Source organism: Saccopteryx bilineata, chromosome 6 (genome assembly GCF_036850765.1).
Source record: "Saccopteryx bilineata isolate mSacBil1 chromosome 6, mSacBil1_pri_phased_curated, whole genome shotgun sequence".
Classification (NCBI taxonomy): Eukaryota; Metazoa; Chordata; class Mammalia; order Chiroptera; family Emballonuridae; genus Saccopteryx; species Saccopteryx bilineata.
Window position 1 is genome coordinate 122105453 of NC_089495.1, and position 20356 is coordinate 122125808.

The 20356-nt window shown below is 51.6% G+C and overlaps 1 protein-coding gene across 2 annotated transcripts; it reads left to right on the forward strand.

Moving 5' to 3' along the window:
• Positions 1 to 631: 631 nt before the first annotated feature.
• On the forward strand, positions 632 to 18587 carry SLC16A5 (solute carrier family 16 member 5). 2 transcript variants are annotated; one of them, XM_066234610.1, is made up of 7 exons: positions 632 to 835; positions 2012 to 2196; positions 5130 to 5385; positions 9026 to 9169; positions 11845 to 12654; positions 13830 to 17164; positions 17527 to 18587. In XM_066234610.1, the coding sequence occupies exons 3-6, from the start codon at positions 5187 to 5189 to the stop codon at positions 14078 to 14080; spliced, it is 1404 nt and encodes a 467-aa protein (XP_066090707.1). In that variant the 5' UTR covers positions 632 to 835; positions 2012 to 2196; positions 5130 to 5186; the 3' UTR covers positions 14081 to 17164; positions 17527 to 18587. The 2 variants fall into 2 exon arrangements, with proteins under 2 accessions (XP_066090707.1, XP_066090706.1); XM_066234609.1 differs by having other exon boundaries at positions 2120 to 2196.
• Positions 18588 to 20356: the final 1769 nt, after the last annotated feature.

Sequence of the window (20356 nt, forward strand, 5' to 3'; positions counted from 1 at the left end):
CCACATTAGATTGTCCCAGCACTCTTGTGAAAAATCAAAATGGAAGGGTATTTCCAATTCTCTCGCATTGATCTACATGTCTATCCTTATGCTAGTACCGCACTGTCCTAATTACTGCAACTCTGTAGTCACTGAATACATTTTAAACAATACATATCAAGGCTAGCAGGTTGGGGAAGGTGGAGGCACCTGTGGTTTCCAGGGGGTGCATTGAGAAGAGGTGGGCAGCTTCTGACCATCTCCCAGGACTGAGGTGTCTCCCCTTCTGTTCTGCCTGGGTTCCCCTGGGTGTGGCCCTCAAAGCTCTAGGCTTTCATTGGAAGGACCTGTGCAGCTAAAGACTCCAAAGAAAGGATCTTCCACCCTGGCTTCTTACCCCATTCCCTCTGGCAAACGGAGTCTCTGAAGCACACACTTTCTCCCTCCCACTCCTGGAGCCCTGGAACCTGGGACTTTGGAGAGTGAGCATATGGTCTATGCAAATAATATGCTAATTAAATGCAAATGAACCCGCCGAGCCGGCCTTGGGCCTGGCCACTGGACGGTACAAGCCATTCAGAGGAGGGGACCGGGCTGACATAAGGGGTGCTGGCCCTGGGCACGCCCCGCCACGCCTTCCCACCTCGAGGCAAGGCCTCCTTCCCCACACTCCCAGGCTGCTCAGAGGTGGTCCCACCCACCGGCGCCCTGCGGCCCGCCCTTCCCCGGCCGCAGTGCCAGGCCGGTTCCCGCAGCCCGCCCCGGCGTCCTGCACCTCCACCGCAGGAGGGCCGGGTCGCAGGAAGCCGCGCTCGGCGGGAGTGAAGCTGCCAGTACGCTGGGCCCGTGCGAGCCGGTAAGCGGGCTCCTCGGTTCCCCCACGGCCCCCAAGGCGTCCTATCACCGGGGTCCCCGTCAGAGCGTGGCAGACCCGACCCGCTCTGGGCCTCCTGGGCCCCTCCCGCCTCTCAGGAGTGAGGATCTGGAAAAATCTTTTTGTCCCATGTCCTGGGCTGCCCCAGCCCCGAATGGTTGGGGACCCCCGCGCCTGAGGGTGCCTCTCCAAAGCCTGGGGAGTGAGGGGACGAGCACCACCCAAGGCCAGGCCTGAAATCCGAACGCGGGCGCTGCCTGGACGTCCCAAAGCCCCACCCAGAGGAGATCCGTCCAGAGGAGGGTGGGAGGCCGAGTGGAAACTAGATCCCGGACGGCAGGGACACGACCCAGGGTGACAAGAGGTCATGAATTTCTGTTGCCTATCCCATCCCCCTTCCTGGCCGTGGTCAACCGGCCCCTGTGGAAAATGTGAGGCACGTGCAGGGGCCGAGAGGGGAGAGGGTGACTTGCCCTGGCTCACCAACCTGTAGAACTACTGCCTTCCTTCCCGGGCCCCTGCCAGGTGCAGGGGTTTGAGGGTTTGTCAGCCCCTAACCTAAGTACAAGCTGGCTCTTGCAGCTCTCCTGCTTTCAGCTCTCCTGCCCCAGTGGGGAGCCCTGCTGCCACCTGTTCTGTGTCCCGGGCTCCAAGGCCAGGTTCCTGCCTGATATGTATGTATGTAGGCTGATGAGGGAGAGTGTCTCAGGGTCTGCCTGGGGCTGCCCATCCTTTTGCTGCACTGGAGCTTGCGGCTCCTCCTTTCAGGGAAGAGGAAGAGAGAGGAGGAGGCCTCTCTGCACACCATCCGGGTAACCCCAAACCCTCACATGAGAGCATCTGTTCACCCTTTTGACCATTCTTACAAACTCAGAAGGGCAGGAAAATGATTCTGAGGGCCTAGCAACTCTTCTGTCATCAGATGGGAAGCCCTAAAAACAGCCTGAGGGGCTGTGTGATGATAGGACAAGAAATGTCATCTTAGCATTGTCACTTGAGCATGAAGATGGTCTCACTCTAGGTAGGCACGGGGGGGGGGGGGTGTCCTTGAGGACTGAGGGGGGCAGCTCCTGTGGAAATCGGCTCACCTCCAGTCCCAGGAAGTGAGAGTGAGGTGTCTCCAGCCACATCTCCCTCCTTGCCCCAACCACACACCAGGCAGCAATCGAGACTCATGGTTCCCAGTACAAAGGAAAGACTACTTCCCTACTGGGACAAGGGCAAAACTGAAGCCCCCGACCACACCTCTTCTCTGCTCTGCTCAAGTCTTCTAGAATGGACCTGCCTGCCAGGGAACAGGATCACCCTTGGTCCTGGGCTTGCCTGCCTTTTGGGAAACACAGGTAGGTCACATTAATATTATTTTTTGTGTTCTGCCAGAGGCTGGGTGGGAGTATGTGAAAAGGTCCTTACTTATAGTGTAGAAGAGGGGGGAGTAGGGACGGGGGACAAGATAAATAAAGGATTGAACTACTCCAATGTGGTGTGAAAACCATTAAGGAGAGAAAAAAGGGAAAGGAAGGATGGGTGTCTGGGTAGCTTCCTAGGAGTACTGCCAGGGCTGAATCTTGAAGGACCAATCAGATTTTTCTCTGGCTAAGGATTTCAGAGGAACCACCACTGTAGCCAAGTTTGGGGGGGGAGGGGTAGCTAGTGGAGGGGGGGTAGCTAGTGGGGGGAAGGGGCTGAAAGATCAACTGGACATAAAAGCTCTGTGTGTGGCCTGGAAGTTGCTGGGTTGTGGGAAGGGATGGTCCTCTCCTCTCCAAAAAGACTGGGTCTGTAGGGGAGTTTCCAGAAGGACGCCAGGGGTCCCCAGACCTGGGATACTGCAAGTGACGAGAGGGCAAAGGTGCTTAGTGGTTTCCTAGGCTCTGATTGTCCCATGAGGCTCCAGGTAGGAGAAGCTGTGAAGAGCCAGCCCCATCCAAAGTTTCAGGAGGGAAAGTGGGTCCAGAGTGAAGGTCAGAATCCTGGACAAAGTCCCCAAAGGTACTGCCCAGAGAAGTAACTGCTGAGAAAGGCAATAAAGAGAGCTCTCCACAGAGGGGCAGGACCAGTATGAACAAGAGGGACAAGAGCCAGGGAGAGAACCCCACATCTCTTCTCCAGTCTCCCCTCCTCTTTGCCACCTCTTGGTCAGTGACAGTATGTTGCTCTGAAGGGAAACCATCAGGGTGCTGAAGCTTGGGAGAGCCAGGGGTAGGGCAGCAGTGGAGTTAAGAGCAAGAGGAAGTGAGGGCAGCAGAGGAAGGCTGGTGGCCTTTCTGGGAGGAAGACAGGCAAGTGGCAGGTCTCAGAAGGTTGAGAGGCCAGGATGTGTCAGGGAGGAGGGGTGAGCTACAGAAAAGGGTGTGGAGACTTGACATTCAGTTCACCATAGAGAGGATCAGGTGGCATTGGTGGCCTTTTCATTTGCTGAGGGAACAGAAATCCTGGAAGTGGCAAGAGCCAGTGTGCTGGATATGCCGTATCTGCGATTTGCCCGAGCCTGGAGCTGGGCCAAGAGAATTGGCGCTGAGGGGATCTCCAGGGCCCATGTCACATGCAGCAACCCACACAGGGCTCAAGATCTCTCTCTCTCTCTCTCTCTCTCTCTCTCTCTCTCACACACACACACACACACACACACACACACACACACACACCCTACCTTGAGGCTGGGATGAATGAGACACTCACTTTGGCAGGGCTATAACCTAAGAAGGGACTGGAGCATGTTAAGGAATCATTTCAGGGTGGATCTAGCTGCTTAGGTGCTATTTGAAAGCTCCTGGGCTTAGGGGAAAGGTGTGGGCTGCTGGGTTTCATATTTCTGAGAGTTTCCTGAGATCTTCCCTGGACCTGGACCTAAAAGGAGGGAGGCTGTGGGAACAATAGCTCATGGTACCCTTGGTTTCTTGGAGGTGGAAAGTTGCTCCCGTTGTCTGCGGAAGCTGGAGCCCTGAGCACAGGTGACAGAGAGCCAGGATGGAGAAAGGGGTCTGGAAAAAGATTCTGCATTTGGGGAGGGGCACTTGGGGCTTCAAGGTCTGGTTAAAGCTTCTGTGATGAGGTGGAGTGGCCTGGTGGTAGAAAGGAACTGAGAGAGGACTGAGCCAAAGACAGGACAGTGTGTGTGTCTGTCTATATGTCTGCAGCGTGTATCTCTGTGCACCTGTATGCCTCTGGGCTTGCCTGAACTGTCTAGTTGAGTGTGTGTCTACACGTGTATGTGGGGGGGAGGTGTCTTGATGTGTGTTCATGTGTGACTATGAATGTATTTGTGTGTGTATTGTATGTGGGGGGTGCTCAGAGAAGCCCTTGCATTATTCAGAATGGTTGACTCCTGGCCATGACTCTGTAAAAGGAGCATTGTAGGGTGCTTTCAGAGGACTCCCCCAGAAAGCTGCTTGTTTGCTGCCCTTCTTAAGCTGCTCTGTACACTCCTTTGCTGCATCCAGCACCAGCTTACTCTCCTTGGCCTTTACAACAGCACTGATTGAATTTTGCTGTTAATGTGGCATTACAAAAGTCTGTGTTTGGCCTGACCAGGTCGTGGCGCAGTGGATAGAGCATCGAACTGGGATGCAGAGGACCCAGGTTCGAGACCCCCAGGGTTGCCAGCTTGAGTGCGGGCTCATCTGGCTTGAGCAAAGCTCACCAGCTTGGACCCAAGGTCTGCTGAAGGCCCCGGTCAAGGCACATATGAGAAAGCAATCACTGAAGTGCCACAATGAAAAACTGATGATTGATGCTTCTCATCTCTCTCCGTTCCTGTCTGTCTGTCCCTATCTATCCCTCTCTCTGACTCTCGCTCTGTCTCTGTAAAAAAACAAACAACAACAACAACAAAAAGTCTGTGTTTGGGTGCAGGCGGTTTGGTTATGAATGAAAATGTGTGTATGTGTGTCTGTGTGCGTGTTTGGGGTCAGTGGGAATGCACTGGCCCTAGAAACCTCCATTCTATAAACTGAGTGCTTGCTGTGTGTAGGACCCAAGACCGGGCCAGAAAGTTCTACCTACTGACCACCAAGTGATGTTAGACTAGAAAGAACTCCATGCACTTGTCCTGTCCCACTGCCCCTTCACCTGACTGACCTTCCTGTCAGGCCGGCTCTGGCAAGTGGGTGAAAGGAGATGCCAAGGCCAGCTCATGGGCCTCTGGCCACCTCCCAGAGTGGTGCGCCTCTGATACCTGGTGCTGAGGCAAGAGGAAGGGACGGTTTCAGCTGCCCGGGAAAGGTGGCAGGTGAGCCGGGGGAGGGCTGGAAGCTTCATTCTGTCCCCTCCCCAGGCAGCCCAGGAACTGGTAGCAGAAGCAGCAAGGCTGTGACAGCGCTCCCATTAAAGGATGCCCCAGGCCCTGGAGCACGCGGAGGGCTGCTGGGCCTGGGTGGTCCTGCTATCCTCCATGGTGACCCAGGGCCTCACCCTGGGCTTTCCCACATGCATCGGCATCTTCTTCACTGAGCTACAGCGTGAGTTCCAGGCCAACAACAGCGAGACTTCCTGGTTCCCCTCCATCCTGACAGCCATGCTCCATGCAGGGGGTAAGCAGCCTGAGGAGGGCCCCGGGAGGGATATGAAAAACCCACAACCTTCCTGACCTCTTGGGCCCTTCTCAGAGGTCACAGGCTTTGTCTTCCAGGTGATTTTCTAAGGCTTCACCTGATTTCAGCAAGGCCTGCTCCTCGGGCTGGAATCCCTCTGGGCTGGGCTGGGCTGGGTTGGGTTGGGCTGGGCTGGGCTGGGCCCTTGGAGAGGTAAAGGCAGGGTAAAGGCAGGGAAATGCCTAAGATGCAAAGCCAGTCATCTCAGTGGCCACTGAAGAAGGATGGAGCCAGATGGTAGGAGTGCTATGCCCAGCACAGAATGCAGGAGGGGTCCAGCTGCAAGATCACTCTGAACCTTAGTTTCTTTCCCTGCAATATGGGGGTAACACCCAGCACCCTGTCCACCTCCCACATGGGATCATAGAGATGACATAACACTCGACAAGTGTTGAGAACTAGGGAAATGTAAGCAGGTGTGAATGGTTTGTATTTGGAGACGTTTGTCAGGGGCTTCAGAATGGGAAAGGGCACTCTTTGAAGATACCAGAAGCAAGATGAAGACAGAGCAAGAGCCCCATCTCTCACCAGGAAGCAGAGGGGGAGTTGCAAGGGCTGGGGAGATGAAGGGAAGGCAGTCTGCCTCATTTTCTTCTTGGCTCCTCCAGGATTGTGACCAGCTCACCCTGACCCCAGCCATAGGAGAAGGTCAGGAGCTGCCCAGGAGGGTTCTCCACAGCAGTCTTGGGCTCAGTTCTGGTTGCTCTCTAGGGAGATTACACAGACAGTGGCCTTTAGGGGGGCTTGGTCGACTGGAGTGGTCTGATGGGTCTCCCCATGTGAGGTGTGCTTGCTTTAGCTGACCCCATCTCCCTGCCTACCTCCTGCCACTTCCTCCACTTGGCACCAGTAGCCTGCTTGTTCTTTCAGTTCCTCCCCTCCAACTAGGAGGGAGGTCACACTGCAATAAGTGCCACCCTTGCTCAAATGACCTCTACCTATCACCCAGGGCTTGGGCTCAAGGCAAGGGGAAAGGCCAGGCCTGGCTCAGACTGCATGACATTTTTTACCTGCAAGTTGGTGCAGAAGTGGGAATCTCACTTCCAGACAGGTTTCCTTTCCTGCATGGTTCCTTCCACACAGCCAGAGAAGGGTCTAGGCCAGAGGCTGGGAGCAGGGCATCCAGTGGGGACCCCCATTCCCTAGCCAGCTTTAGACTCACTGCCCCCTAGCAGGCTCTTCAATACCTCAATCAGCTTGGCACTCCTATCGGTTTGTCTCATATATACACATCTTTTTAGCCCATGCTTATTCAGAGTGTGATAGAAGTTTTATTTTTATTATTAAAAAAAATTTTGGCCCTGGCCAGTTGGCTCAGTGGATAGAACATTGATAGGGATGCCCTGGGTTCAATCTCCAGTCAGGGCACACATGAGAAGCGACCATCTGCTTCTCTCCCCCTCCATTTCCCCCTTCTATCCCTCTCCCTCCTGCAGCCAGTGGCTCAGTTGGCTCAAGTGTCAGCCCCAGGCTCTGAGCATAGCTCAGTTGATTCAAGCATTGGCCCCAAATGGAGCTTACTGGGTGGATCTCAGTTAGGGAGCATGCAGGAATCTATCTATCTCCCCTCTTCTCACTTGAATTTTTTTTAATTTTTTTAAAATTTATTTATTGATTTTATTTATTTATTTATTTATTTATTTATTTTAGAGAGAGGAGGGAGAGAGACAGAGAGAGAGAAGGGGGGAGGAGCTGGAAGCATCAACTCCCATATGTGCCTGACCAGGCAAGCCCAGGGTTTCGAACTGGCGACCTCAGCATTTCCAGGTTGATACTTTATCCACTGTGCTACCACGGGTCAGGCTATTTATTGATTTTAGAGAGCAAGAGGAAGGGAGGGAGGAAAGGAGGAAGGGAGGGAGGAAAGGAGGAAGGGAGGGAGGGAGGGAGGGAGGGAGGGAGGGAGGGAGGGAGAGAGAGAGAGAAACAGTGTGTTGTTCCACTTATTTATGCATTTATTCATTGGTTTTTGTATATGCCCAATGGGAGACTGCACCTACAGCCTTGGCATATTGGAACAATACTCTAACCAACTGAGCTACCAAGCCAGAGCGAGTATGACGGAAATTTTAAACTGTATAGTATCATTGATCCAAAGTGTCCCCTGCTCCCACACATTTTACAGATGAGGAAAGCATGCAAGTGCAAAGTACAGGGCCTGCCCAAGGTTGCAGAGTGAGATCAGGGCAGAAGGAGCACCCCTGCCAAAGAAATGCCTTGCCTCCCAGCGCCCCACCCCAGCACCCTCAGCTATCTCGCCTAAGCTGGAACATGTCCCAGCCCGATTCCCAACTCAATGACTCAGGGCTTTCCCCAATATCAACTTTCCTTAAGTCAGGTTAAAATATGGTGGTAGTAGAGCCTGACTTGTGGTGGCGCAGTGGATAAAGCACCAACTTGGAACACTGAGGTCGCCGGTTCAAAACCCTGGGCTTGCCCTGTCAAGGTACATATGGGAGTTGATACTTCCTGCTCTTCCCCCCTTCTCTCTCTCTCTATCTCTCTCTCTCTCTTTTCTCTAAAATGAATAAATAAAAATAAAAATTAAAAAAAATATATGGTGGTAGTAGAGATGTGTGGATCAGTGGTCCTATCCACTCCTCCACTCCAAAGCCTGTCGCTCCCTCTACAGCTGTACTCACTTCCTCTTTCACTCCCAACCTTATACTGCCTCACACCCACGCATCCCATCTCCACCGCAAACACACACACACACACACACACACACACACTGTGCACATACACACTTCCCCTGAAACTCCATTACATGTATGGGCAGAGCACTCGGTGAATGGGACCTTGCAAGGCCTTGAGGAGCAGCCAGCCAGGACTGACTTGTTTCTACTCCTCTGAGGCTGAGCCTAGAGAAAACCACTCAGGGTGGGGATGGAGCGGAAGAAAACTTGACCCTCTCCAACAGGAGCCAAACATCAGAGTGCTGGACTCTGGTAGTGACTGGAGGTGATGGGGAAGGAGAGAGGTACTTCACCCAGTTTTCTCCAGAGGCCAGTACAAGGGGCTACAGAGTGGCCCAGGGCCCCACTGCCACCCTAGACAAGTGGGAGGATGGAGGGAGAGCTGTGGCCAGTCATTCAGGATGGGGAAGGAACAGGGACTGGGGGTGCTCACCACGATTTAGATGCAGGACCCCCACCCTCAGAAACAGACCCCCAGTGAAGAGTGTTCACCTAGGTCACGAGCCAGTCCTGTTTCACCCACCTGGAAGCAGCCTCAGGTCAGTGCAGTGAAGGTGCTTGGTCTGCACCTCTGGGGATCTTTGTCTGGGTCAAACTGAACATTTGCAGCACCTTACCTTACACCTGGTCAGAGCCCTCATTCTGAAGAGGAGGAAACTGAGACGGAGGGATCACCTTGCTCAGGCCACATGGCCAGTCTGTGGCAATGTGGGCATCAGAATCCAGGACTGCAGGCTCCAGAGTTTATGTCCTTTAAGCCTCCTGGCCAGTTTCTACTGGAACCCCCTCCCAGTCTCACTCTCCTCCTCCCTCCAGACCTCCTCATTCCAGTTGTCACTTCTGGCTGGCTTCTCATCCCTGCCTCTCCTGCCTCCACCCCACAGGACCCCTGTGCAGCATCCTGGTGGGACGCTTTGGCTGCCGAGTGACAGTGATGCTGGGGGGGGTGCTGGCCAGCCTGGGCATGGTGGCCAGCTCCTTCTGCCGCACCCTTACCCAGCTCTACTTTGCCGCAGGATTCTTCACAGGTGATTGTCATTCCATTTTGAGAATTACTGGGCGCCTACTAAAAAGTGCCTGGTGCAAGTGAACAGGGCAGGCAAAACTACTAATCTCTGGGGCTGCTTATGCGAGGGAGTCCATGAGGGAGAAGGACAATGAAGAGATAAGATAAATAAGAAGGGTTATGTCTGATTATGACAAGAGCATGTGAAAACAGGACAGCTGATGTAATAGTGTCCTGGCTGAGGGTAGTGATGATGGGTAGAGATTAAACAAATACAAAGATAGAATATCTAGAATACCCATACTAAGGGTTGGGGAAGAGATTGTTGTTTTTAAGAAGGCAAGCAGAACCTGACCAGGTGGTGGCACAGTGGATAGAACACCAGACTGGGATGCAAAGGGCCTAGGTTCGAATTCTCAAGGTCACCAGCTTGAGTGCGGGCTCATTGGCTTGAGTGTGGGGTTGCCGGCTTGAGCATGGGATCATAGGGATGACCCATGGTCACTGACTTGAACTCAAAGGTCACTGGCTTGAAGCCCAAGGTCGCTGGCTTGAGCCCAAGGTTGCTGGCTTGAGCAAGGGGTCTCTTGCTCTGCTATAGTCCCCTGGTCAAGGCACATATGAGAAAGCAATCAATGAACAACTAAGGTATTGCAACAAAGAATTGATGCTTCTCATCTCTCCCTTCCTACCTGTCTGTCACTACCTGTCCCCCTCTCTGTTTCTCTGTCACTAAAAAAAAAAAAAAAAAAAAAAAAAAGGCGGGCAGAGAAGGCCTTGCAGGGAAAGTGATGTTTGGGCAGAGACCTAATGGAAGGAGTCTGCCCCTAAGCTCTGTGGGGGAAGAGCAAGTGCAAAGGCCTTGAGTTTTCAAGGAGCAGTGCAGTGGCCAGGAGGATAGAGGGGTGAGGGGTGTGCACAAGCATTGGAGGCTGGATGGGGGTTCAGTTGTAGTGAGAGGGGAAGCCATTTGAAGTGAATGACATAATCATAATCAGGCATCCAAGTGAGTGACATAATCTGACCACTATTTGTAAAACGTTACACTGGTAGCCGGTGTATTAAGAATACACTATAGGGAACTAAGCACATGAAGTGCAGAGAAGAGTTCAGGATGACCTAATGTCCCAAGAGCAAGAAGGTGGACACCAGACCTTTTTGCCCAGAGCCACTGGAAAAATGAAGTGGCCACTACCCACCATGGGAAATGAGGGGAGGGGCAGGTTTGCAGGAAGAGGCGAAACTCGGATTTGGACATATCCAGAAAGAAGCCCTGAGCTACAGCGAGCAATTAGGACATCATGAGATGGCTGGTATTCAAATCTTGAGATGAGGTATCACTTGCTGTCACTAAGGAAACAAGGGAGAACTGAGCCCCAGGACACTCCAGTGTTTAGAGGTCCAGGCAGGAAAAAGTGACAGAGAAGTAGGAGAGCCAAGAGAGGGTGGGGTTTCTCAGGAAAGCAAATGAAGAAAGTTTGAGAGGAAGAGGGAGTGATGTACTGTGTCAGCTGCTGATTGGTCAGACTGAATGGAGATTAGACTGTTTGGCTTTGGCAATATAGAGGCTGGTGGCCTCGGTAAGAGCAATTCTAGAGCAGAGGTGGGGTGAAAGTCTGATTGGAACAGTTTCAACAGAGAACAGGAGGAGGGAAATTGAAAACAACTGAGATAATCAAAACTTTCAAGAAACTTCAGTGTAAGGGGAGCAGAAAAACGGGCCAGGACCCAGAAGAGGATATGGGGTCAAGAGAGGATTCTGTTTTCTTTTAATGGTAGAAATAACAATGAAGGTGAATGATCTAGAAAAGAGGAGAAAATGGATGATGCAGGACAGAGAGAAATATTGCTGGAGGGATGTCCTTTGAGTGGACGAGATTCAGGGCTGGCCTTCACTGGGAGCACACACTGTCCACTGTCTCAGGCAGGAAGGCAGGTTGTCAGCCATGAGTGAGGAGGGGTGAGGTGTGGAGTATAAAGAGGAAGAAAGCCCAGGGGCCACCTAGGAGGAGAAGGAATAAACAGAAGAGGGATCCACATTGGCATCTTGGGCAACCCAAGGCATGCCTGAGGCCAGTGGTCATGGGTGGTTGTGAGCTTTCTCTCCAGAAGGTTCAGCCTTTGAGGAGCAGGCACAGAGTGGGTGAGGAGGTGACGTCTGAGCTGAGTCAGGAGAGGTAAGTTCAGGAAAAGTATGTTCCGGGTAGAGGGAACCAAAACAGCAAATGTCCTGAGGTAGGGAGCAGGTTGGTGTCCGGAAGAGAGGAAACTGATGTGGCTGCATCATGGTGAGGGACAGGAGAGTAGCCTGAGATGGCACCCGAGATGTGGCCAGGAGCCAGACCATGCAGAGCTTTCCAGGAAAAGTAAATATTTTGGCTTTTTTTCCTAGGTGTGATGGGAAGTCTCTGGAAGGTGTTAAGCAGGGGAGAGACTTAAGTTTTTAAAGATCACATGGGTGCTGTGCCAAGGGGCCAGGTGTGCCTCTGACAGCCTTGGGAGGGCAGTTCTGAATGAAGGGCAGTATGCTCCTAGGGAGATAGCAAGGCGAGCTGATTCCATCGTAAATCCTGAGGACCTGGAAGTGGGTCTGGGCTAGAAGGGGAAGAGAGCAGACATGGAACATGATGCTGTGATCCCCCACTGCAATGGGAGGCCCCAGAATACCTGCAGCTGGTCTTCCCTCTTCCACCACAGGCCTGGGCTTATGCTTCAGCTTCCAGTCGACCATCACTGTACTGGGATTCTATTTCACCCATCGAAGGGCGCTGGCCAATGCGCTGGCCTCGGTGGGCGTCTCCCTGGGCATTACACTCTGGCCTCTGCTCTCCCGCTACCTCCTGGAGGACCTGGGCTGGAGGGGCACCTTCCTTGTCTTCGGCGGAGTATTCCTCCACTGCTGTGTCTGTGGAGCCATCCTGAGGCCCGTGGCCCACAATGTGACCCCTGAAACCAAAGAAGGCCCTTCTTCACCTACCAAGACACCTGCGCCTGGCTGCCTGGCAGCATGTGGTCAGGCCATCCTGCGCCACTTGGCCTTCGACATCCTGTGGCACAATGCAGGCTACCGAGTGTTCACGCTGGGTGTCACGTGGATGATTGTCGGTTTCCCGCTGCCACATGTCTTTCTGGTGCCATATGCCATGCGGCATGGGGTGGACGAGCAGAGAGCGGCCCTGCTTATCTCCATTATTGGCTTTAGCAACATTTTCCTGCGTCCCATGGCTGGGCTGGTGGCTGGCCGGCGGGACTTCAGCAGCTACCGCAAGTACCTCTTCAGCCTAGCAGTCCTGCTCAATGGGCTCACCAACCTGGTGTGCACAGTGTCGGCCAGCTTCCGAGTGCTGGTGGGTTACTGCCTGGTGTACAGCGTGTCCATGAGCATAGTTGGTGCCCTGTTCTTCCAGGTCCTCATGGATGTTGTCCCCATGGATCGGTTCTCCAGGGCCCTAGGCCTCTGCACCATCCTGGAGAGCTTCTCCATCCTCATCTCCCCCCCACTGGCTGGTAAGGACCAGAGGGAGGACCAGGTGTTCAAGGGTGTAGCTTGTGAGGGAGGGTTAAAGGGGTGGGGCAAAGGGAACAGTCTGGTAGATTTGGGCCCCATCCATCATCTCAGGGGTAGGGACTTGAGATCTGTGGTTTTTCCAAGCACCCCAAGAGACTGGCTACAGCCTGTTCACCAGCTGGCACTCAGTATGAACAGTTTAAAAATAAGGGTTCTATACCAGATTTATCTGAGTCTGTTGTCTTCCTCTGTATTTCTGCTTTCTCAGCAAGCAGAATAAGTGAGAATAATAGACTCTACCTGATAGGTTCGTTATGAGGGTCACAAGTTACACAGTAAAGAGTTCAGCAAAGAAGGAGGCACAGAGTGAATAATCCACATGGATTTGCTCGTATTAACATTCTGGTTCTCCCACTTCCAGCCTGTAGTATTCCAGCGAGTCATTTACCTTCTCTGAGCCACAGTGTCATCTGCAAAATGCAGAAAATAACACATGCCATAACCATTGATTGGCCTGTGCCAGTCACTGGGTACACAAGGCTGGATACAAAGATGTCCCTTCTGATGGAAGAGTGGGGGATGAAAGCAGAGATGTATTTGTGGTCACAGTGGTGATTTGTGCTGGGAGGGAAACACTGATAAGGAAGCAGAGCCCCACAGGAGAGGTGTGACAACCAGAGCAATAGAGGTTTGTGAAGTCTCTGGTGCTGGGGAGCAGTCGACAGACATCATGTGGCTGAGGTTATTACAGTAAGATAACAGGATTCTTCCCCCACGTGTGCAGTTTCCAAGGGTTTTCCCTAAGCGGGCAAGTAGAGAGAGCTCTCCAGGAGGAGGTATGAGGTCAGGGGGCCACAGGGCATGACCACACAGATATTCCAGACTCCACTGGCCTTTGTCTTCTCAGCTTTCTGCCACCAGGATAAGAGAGACCTGGCCTTATGTGCTCTTCGGCCAGAGGACTCTCTCTGCCTGGGCCAGAGTAGGTTTAGTGTTTCCTCTCTTCGTTCTCCACTTATAACTATTTATTGAGTGCCTACTAGATGCCAGCCACAATTCCTAGTACTGGGGATAAACCAGAGATAAAAATAAAGTCCCTGCTCTCACAGAGCACACAATTTAGTGGGAGGCTGGTAGCCCTCAGCAGTGGCCTAACTTGCTCTCTGTCCTTCAGGGTTTCTCCTGGACAACACCGGCAACAATTTCAGCTACGTTTTCTACATGTCAAGCTTCTTCCTCATCTCAGCCGCCCTCTTCATGGGTGGCAGCTTCTGTGCCCTTCGGAAGAAGGAGAGGCAGGGCAGGCAGGCCGAAGGAGAAACAGCCATCACAGAGGCTGCCCCGCAGCAGGCCCTCACTGTGGAGGGCACAAACAGTTCTGATAAGCAGCTGTGCACTGAAATCATGTATGTGACTAGCGTCTGAGCCCCAGGATCATGTATGTGACAAGCATCTGAGCCCTGAAGTCAGTGAGTGACCACTGTCTTAGCCCAGGAGTAGGATGTCCAGCTGCTTCACCAGGTGAAGTGCTGCCCAGAGGCCATCCAGGCTCTACACAAAGGGACTCAGCCAGGCACTGGGACCTTGGAGTTTGGCCTTCAAAGACTCAGGGTTCCTTCCCATGAGCAAAATCCAGGAGCAGGTCCTCCTGAAGTTTTTCCTTGGGCACCAGGATACTTGGGGCCCAGGAAGGTAAGTCTGAGCCCTGCTTGGGTCTGTCATGGCCAAGTTGGCTCAGCTGACTGCCGACTACTTCTACAAAACACCATACCATCAAGACCATCCTGGATACCACCAATATGATCACTTTGTCCTTCTCTGACTTCCAGACAGTTCCAAAGAGCTCACCTGTTCTCCTAAACCCTTCCTCCCACTGACCCAACCCTTGCCCTTAGGGCTGCCCCCAGCACAGGTTTTTGGGCCTCCTGCTGGTTGGAACCTTAGGAAAAAGGGCCTTGTAAGAGAATGAGTTGTAGCCTGCGGAGTGGAGGGCCAAGCTGAGGACTTGGCCTGGTTGCAGGTTTGGACTGATTCGATATTGGGTGGAATACCTGTCTTGGCGTCTGTGCAGAGAATCAGGGGAGCACCTGATTCGGTCATAGAATCAGTGAAGTCTGAGGGGCCCCCACACATGCAGCTGAGCCTGCTTCAGGCAGGAAGATTAATGCTCGGGTTAGGGAAGCCAGACATTTGACTGACCAGGGAGGATAAGGATTGCTAGGCAGAGCCAAAAACTTCTGTGAAAATAGAGCTACTTTGCAACAGAAGCCCTTCTACTACCTCTCCTGCCGTCCTCTTTTCCCTGCTGTGTCAGAAGTGTGAGCCCTGGGGTTAAGTAGCTGGCTGGGCCCCATTAGCCTGCATCTGTGGCCTGAAGGTCAGAGTTCCTCACACACCCTTTTTGCTGGTGCCCTTCCTTGAGGTCATCAGTAGATGGAGACTGGCTGTCATCAGCCCAGGCTTGTCCCAGCACGATACCAAGGGAACAGAAAAACTGTTTGTTTGAATTATACACAAAAATGTTTCCTGCAGCAGGTTAATAAACCCTGTGAACTAATGAAGCAGGAAAATAGACCTAGAATAAGTCCCCCTCCCTCACTTCAGTTCTCCCAGCTTGGCAGGGGCTGCTCACGCCCAGGACCTTGTTTGTTGATTCAGGCTCAACCAGGCTCCAACAAGAAAACCTTATCAAGAGGATTGATTTTATTTGCATGACCCGACTCTAGACTTCCTCCTCCACGTGTCCAGCTGACAGTGAGTGAGCATCCTTAGGGATATCCCGTCTTCTCCATGATCCCGCCATGAATGTTCCTTTGTGGCCAAAGAAAGTAGTGCAGAGGCAAAGCAAAGGGCTCTTGGCTGGGTAGTAGAGACCTGAGTTTGTGTTTGACTTCGCTACAACTTCCTTTGTGATTTTGGGAAAAATGTTCACCATCTCTGGGATTTTAAAAGGAGTTTGGCCTGGATAAGCTAAAGCCTCTTCCAGTTTTAAAGCCTGATCCTGAAGATCTTCACTGCCTTTCTGCTCCCCCCAGGTCTGTGCTTGGCCACAATCCACAGTTTGTGACCTGAAGAGGAAAAGCTTGGACACATTTTACCAAGTCCTGTCTCCTCTATCTTTATTTTAAATTTTTTTTATTGATTTTACAGAAAGAGAAGACAAGGTTAGGGGAAATAAGTGCCAACTCATAGTTGCTTCACTCTAGTTCATTGGTTGCTTGTTGTATGTGCCTTAACCAGGCAAGCCCAGGGTTTCAAACCCACGACCTCAGTATTCCAGGTCAACGCTCTACCCACTGTACCACCACAGGCCATGCTGTCTGTTAATCCAAATTCGGAGGGACCCAAAACATGAAGGACAGAAATAAGGTCCATAGTTTACACACCAAAGCTTTATTGTTTAGCTTGGCCAAGCGGCGGCAGCTCCGACAGAAATCCGAGGGAGAGCGCGCCGGCCCTTTGTTCTACTTAGTTTTTATAGTTTTGTAAGTGGGAGGTACAGAAGCAAAAATTGCAATTAGGAGCCCCTTACCACTATTGGTTATAGTCATATGTCCTTTAACATGATAGGATCACATTCAATTTGCAAGCTATACATTATTTTGGGGAAAACAAAGTTTACAAGCCAACACAATGGTAGAAAGATGTCTCTTTACATATTAAAGGCATTCCTATATTATCTAGTGTTTATCTGCTATCTCTCTGTCCAGAGTCACACACACATTTACATAGGAGAGGTAGTTTCAGTGGGGACAAATGCCTGCAAATGACTCATTGCTATAAGAAAAGGTTTATTTTGGCTTTTCTCTTCCAGCACCTGGCTAGCCATTCACCCCTTTCCCCACAGGTGTGGTGGAATGTCTGGGAATCCATGTTTTCCTCCCCTTGCATTTACAATACAATGCCAAGGGCCATCCTGGTTATGCCAATCACACAGTACAGAGACTATTCTCACAATTTCTCTGCACACCTTAATCCAAATTAATAAAATGTTCTCCAAGCCTCCCAAAACATTAATATTAATTCTGTAGCCTTTGGTACCCCACAACACCTGCGGGTGAAATGGCTCAGTGGCTCCTCACTGTCTCCTTCTGAATAGAGTAGAAAAGGAGAGAGGTGGGCCCTTGCTGGATAGCTCAGTTGGTTAAGCATCATTCTAACACGCAAAGGTTGAGTTCAGTCCCCAGTCAGGGCACAAACAGGAAGAGATCCCTGTTTCTCTGTCCTTCTCTCTCTAAAATCAATCAAAAGATAATATTTTTTTGAAAGAGGGAGAGAGACAGGAACATCAAGCTGCTCCTGTATGTGCTCTGACCCAGGAATCAAACCAGCAAAACTGTGCACTCCAGAACAACATTCCAACCAACCAAGTTATCCGGCCAGGGCTTAATTCTTTTTTCTTTTAGAGATGGAGAGGGGAAGATGCTGCAACCAGCTCAGCAATGGGGGTACATGAAAGGAAGGCATTGCTGGACTTAAGAAAAAACACACACAAGACACAGCATAGAGGCCCTGGCCGGTTGGCTCAGCAGTAGAGCGTCGGCCTGGCGTGCGGGGGACCCGGGTTCGATTCCCGGCCAGGGCACATAGGAGAAGCGCCCATTTGCTTCTCCACCCCCCACCCCCTCCTTCCTCTCTCTCTCTTCCCCTCCCGCAGCCAAGGCTCCATTGGAGCAAAGATGGCCCAGGCGCTGGGAATGGCTCCTTGGCCTCCGCCCCAGGCGCTAGAGTGGCTCTGGTCGTGGCAGAGCGACACCCCTGGTGGGCATGCTGGGTGGATCCCGGTCGGGCGCATGCGGGAGTCTGTCTGACTGTCTCTCCCCGTTTCCAGCTTCAGAAAAAAAAAAAAAAAAAAAAGACACATAATAGAGAAAGGATGGGTACAGGGGACTCCCAGCCTCTAGGACTGAGAGCCCAGATCTCTGCAGCCTCATCGTATTTATTGGTGTCTTTGCTCATCAAGCAAACTAGCAGAGCCTGAGTCAAATTAACCTAGAATTCAAGTGCAGAGAAAGATGATTAACTAATAGCTTTCAGGTATGCAGGAAAAGGCTATAGGGATCAGCTGCTTCCTTTAAACAATCTTATCAGTGCTTGCCTGAGAAGCTGTACCCCAACCCCGACACACACGCACGCACGCACGCACGCAGGACTTGGCATTCCAAAGTCCACACCAAGACTTGTCTCAGGACAACAGTCTAATTCCCAGCCATTTTCCTACATATCCCCCTTTATGTTTTTGTATAGCCATGTAAACAGTTTTTGCAGCCTCCTTCTGTATTAATTGTTGGAGGGTTTGTTGCAAGAACATGAGAAAGCTACTGCAAGAAGAGCAAAAACTGCAACCATCATATTAGGGGCTGTCACCAAAGTTTTCTGCTGCAATTATTTCTCTGCTTTTTTGGCACAGATGTTTTATCTGCTCCAGGTTGGAGAGGTGCCTTCTTCGTTGTTTGCATCTGTCCTGCCAGATAGGTGGTCTGGAGGGTTAGTCCCTCCATCTGCATGTTTGGGAGTTCCAGGTCATAGAGGGTACCCAAAGTGGGGCTTCTCCTGTAGAAGGTGAGATACAAGCAAAACTCCATCCCCAGGTTAACAATTGTCCCATTGCCCAAAGATTGGTCACCAGATCCTGCCACCATATGAGTAGATGTTCTGAAACCAAAGATAAGGAAGAAGTAATGTTGATCCACGGCTGTGGAGGGCAAAGAAGGTGGATAATTCAAAAAATTAAGAGTAAACAATGCTTTATACAATTGAGTTGCTGGGGATCCTTCCCCTTTTTGTTTTTCTAACATTTGTTTAAAGGATTTGCAGACCATCAGCAATGCCACACAGGTTAGAAGCTGATAAAAGTTGTAACTGCATTTTGCATGGTTTTTTTTGTTTGTTTTTTGTTTTGTTTTTTCTCGTATTTTTCTGAAGCTGGAAACGGGGAGGCAGTCAGACAGACTCCCGCATGCGCCCGACCGGGATCCATCCTGCACGCCCACCAGGGGGCAATTCTCTGCCCATCCGGGGCATCGCTCTGTTGCGACCAGAGCCACTCTAGTGCCTGAGGCAGAGGCCATGGAGCCGTCCCCAGCGCCCAGGCCAACTTCTGCTCCAATTGAGCCTTGGCTGCGGGAGGGGAAGAGAGAGGCAGAGAGGAAGGAGAGGGGGAGGGGTGGAGAAGCAGATGGGCGCCTCTCCTGTGTGCCCTGGCCAGGAATCGAACCCGGACTTCTGCACGCCAGGCCGACGCTCTACCACTGAGCCAACCGGCCAGGGCCTGCATTTTGCATGTTAAAAACATCAGCTTGAAGCTGCAACGTCCAAACTAAGATTATAATGCCAGACACTATTCCAAGAAGTAAGAGTCTCATTTTGAGCTGTGACTTCAGTCAAAATGAAGTTTAAACTGTATTTTTGTGTGTGTGACAGAGAGACCAAGAGAGGGATAGATAGGGACAGACAGGCAGGAAGGGAGAGAGATGAGAAGCCGTTCTTCGTTGCGGCACCTTAGTTGTTCATTGATTACTTTCTCATATGTGCCTTGAGGGGGGGGGGGCTACAGCAGACCGAGTGACCCCTTGCTCAAGGCAGCAACCTTGGGCTCAAGCTGGTGAGCCTTGCTCAAACCAGGTGAGCCCACACTCAAGCCAGCACAGGGTTTCGAACCTGGGTCCTCCATGTCCCAGTCTGACACTCTACCCACTGCTCCACTGCACCACCACCTGGTCAGGTTAAACTGTATCTTTACAGTTAGTAATTCTTCCCTGAGCAGCACATTTTCTAAATCTACTAAGAGTGTGTTGATTTCAGCCCTGGCTGGTTGGCTCAGCGGTAGAGCGTCGGCCTGGCGTGCGGGGGACCCGGGTTCGATTCCCGGCCAGGGCACATAGGAGAAGCGCCCATTTGCTTCTCCACCCCTCCCCCCTCCTTCCTCTCTGTCTCTCTCTTCCCCTCCCGCAGCCAAGGCTCCATTGGAGCAAAGATGGCCCGGGCACTGGGGATGGCTCCTTGGCCTCTGCCTCAGGCGCTAGAGTGGCTCTGGTCGCGGCACAGCGACGCCCCGGAGGGGCAGAGCATCGCCCCTGGTGGGCGTGCCGGGTGGATCCCGGTCGGGCGCATGCGGGAGTCTGTCTGACTTTCTCTCCCCGTTTCCAGCTTCAGAAAAATACAAAAAAAAAAAAAAAAGTGTGTGTTGATTTCTTGATCGATGTGAATTTGACTTCCCCATGCTAAACTAGCATTTTCATGCCATTTTTTTATAAATTCAGTAGTTTGGATATTTGTTGCAAGGCTACTCCTGATACTGCTGCAATAGTAGTAAGCATGATAGCAGCAATTAGCATTCCAATAAACCTTTGAACCGAGATTGTTTACCAAAAGATGGAATGAGCGTCACATTCATCTGCCAAATGTGATTTGGTTCCAAGTGTCAGGTATTAATCTCAGGATGTGATTGTTTGGAATTAATAATTTGACATTTAGGACACGTGTGTTCAATGTCTTGAGCCTGTTTCCAAGACAACTGGAATCTAGCACAAAGTCCTGTAGCATTAACATGAGTCAAGTCATGAAACTGTTCTTGCCTCTGTAAAAGCAGTTATAACCGGTTTGTCAGCTGTAGCATTGCCTGCAGCTAAAGGTACTGTAATGCCTTGATGTTTACCAATGCTACTTCCCGGAATACATCCTTGCTGCTTCATAATATTT

What these genes read in the sequence shown, in the direction of transcription:
- SLC16A5 (XM_066234610.1), top strand. Translation starts at nt 5,187, where the DNA reads ATGCCCCAGGCCCTGGAGCACGCGGAGGGCTGCTGGGCCTGGGTGGTC. An exon ending in AGCCATGCTCCATGCAGGGG is followed by an intron (nt 5,386 to 9,025) that starts GTAAGCAGCCTG and finishes TCCACCCCACAG; the next exon opens with GACCCCTGTGCAGCATCCTG. An exon ending in CATCTCCCCCCCACTGGCTG is followed by an intron (nt 12,655 to 13,829) that starts GTAAGGACCAGA and finishes TCTGTCCTTCAG; the next exon opens with GGTTTCTCCTGGACAACACC.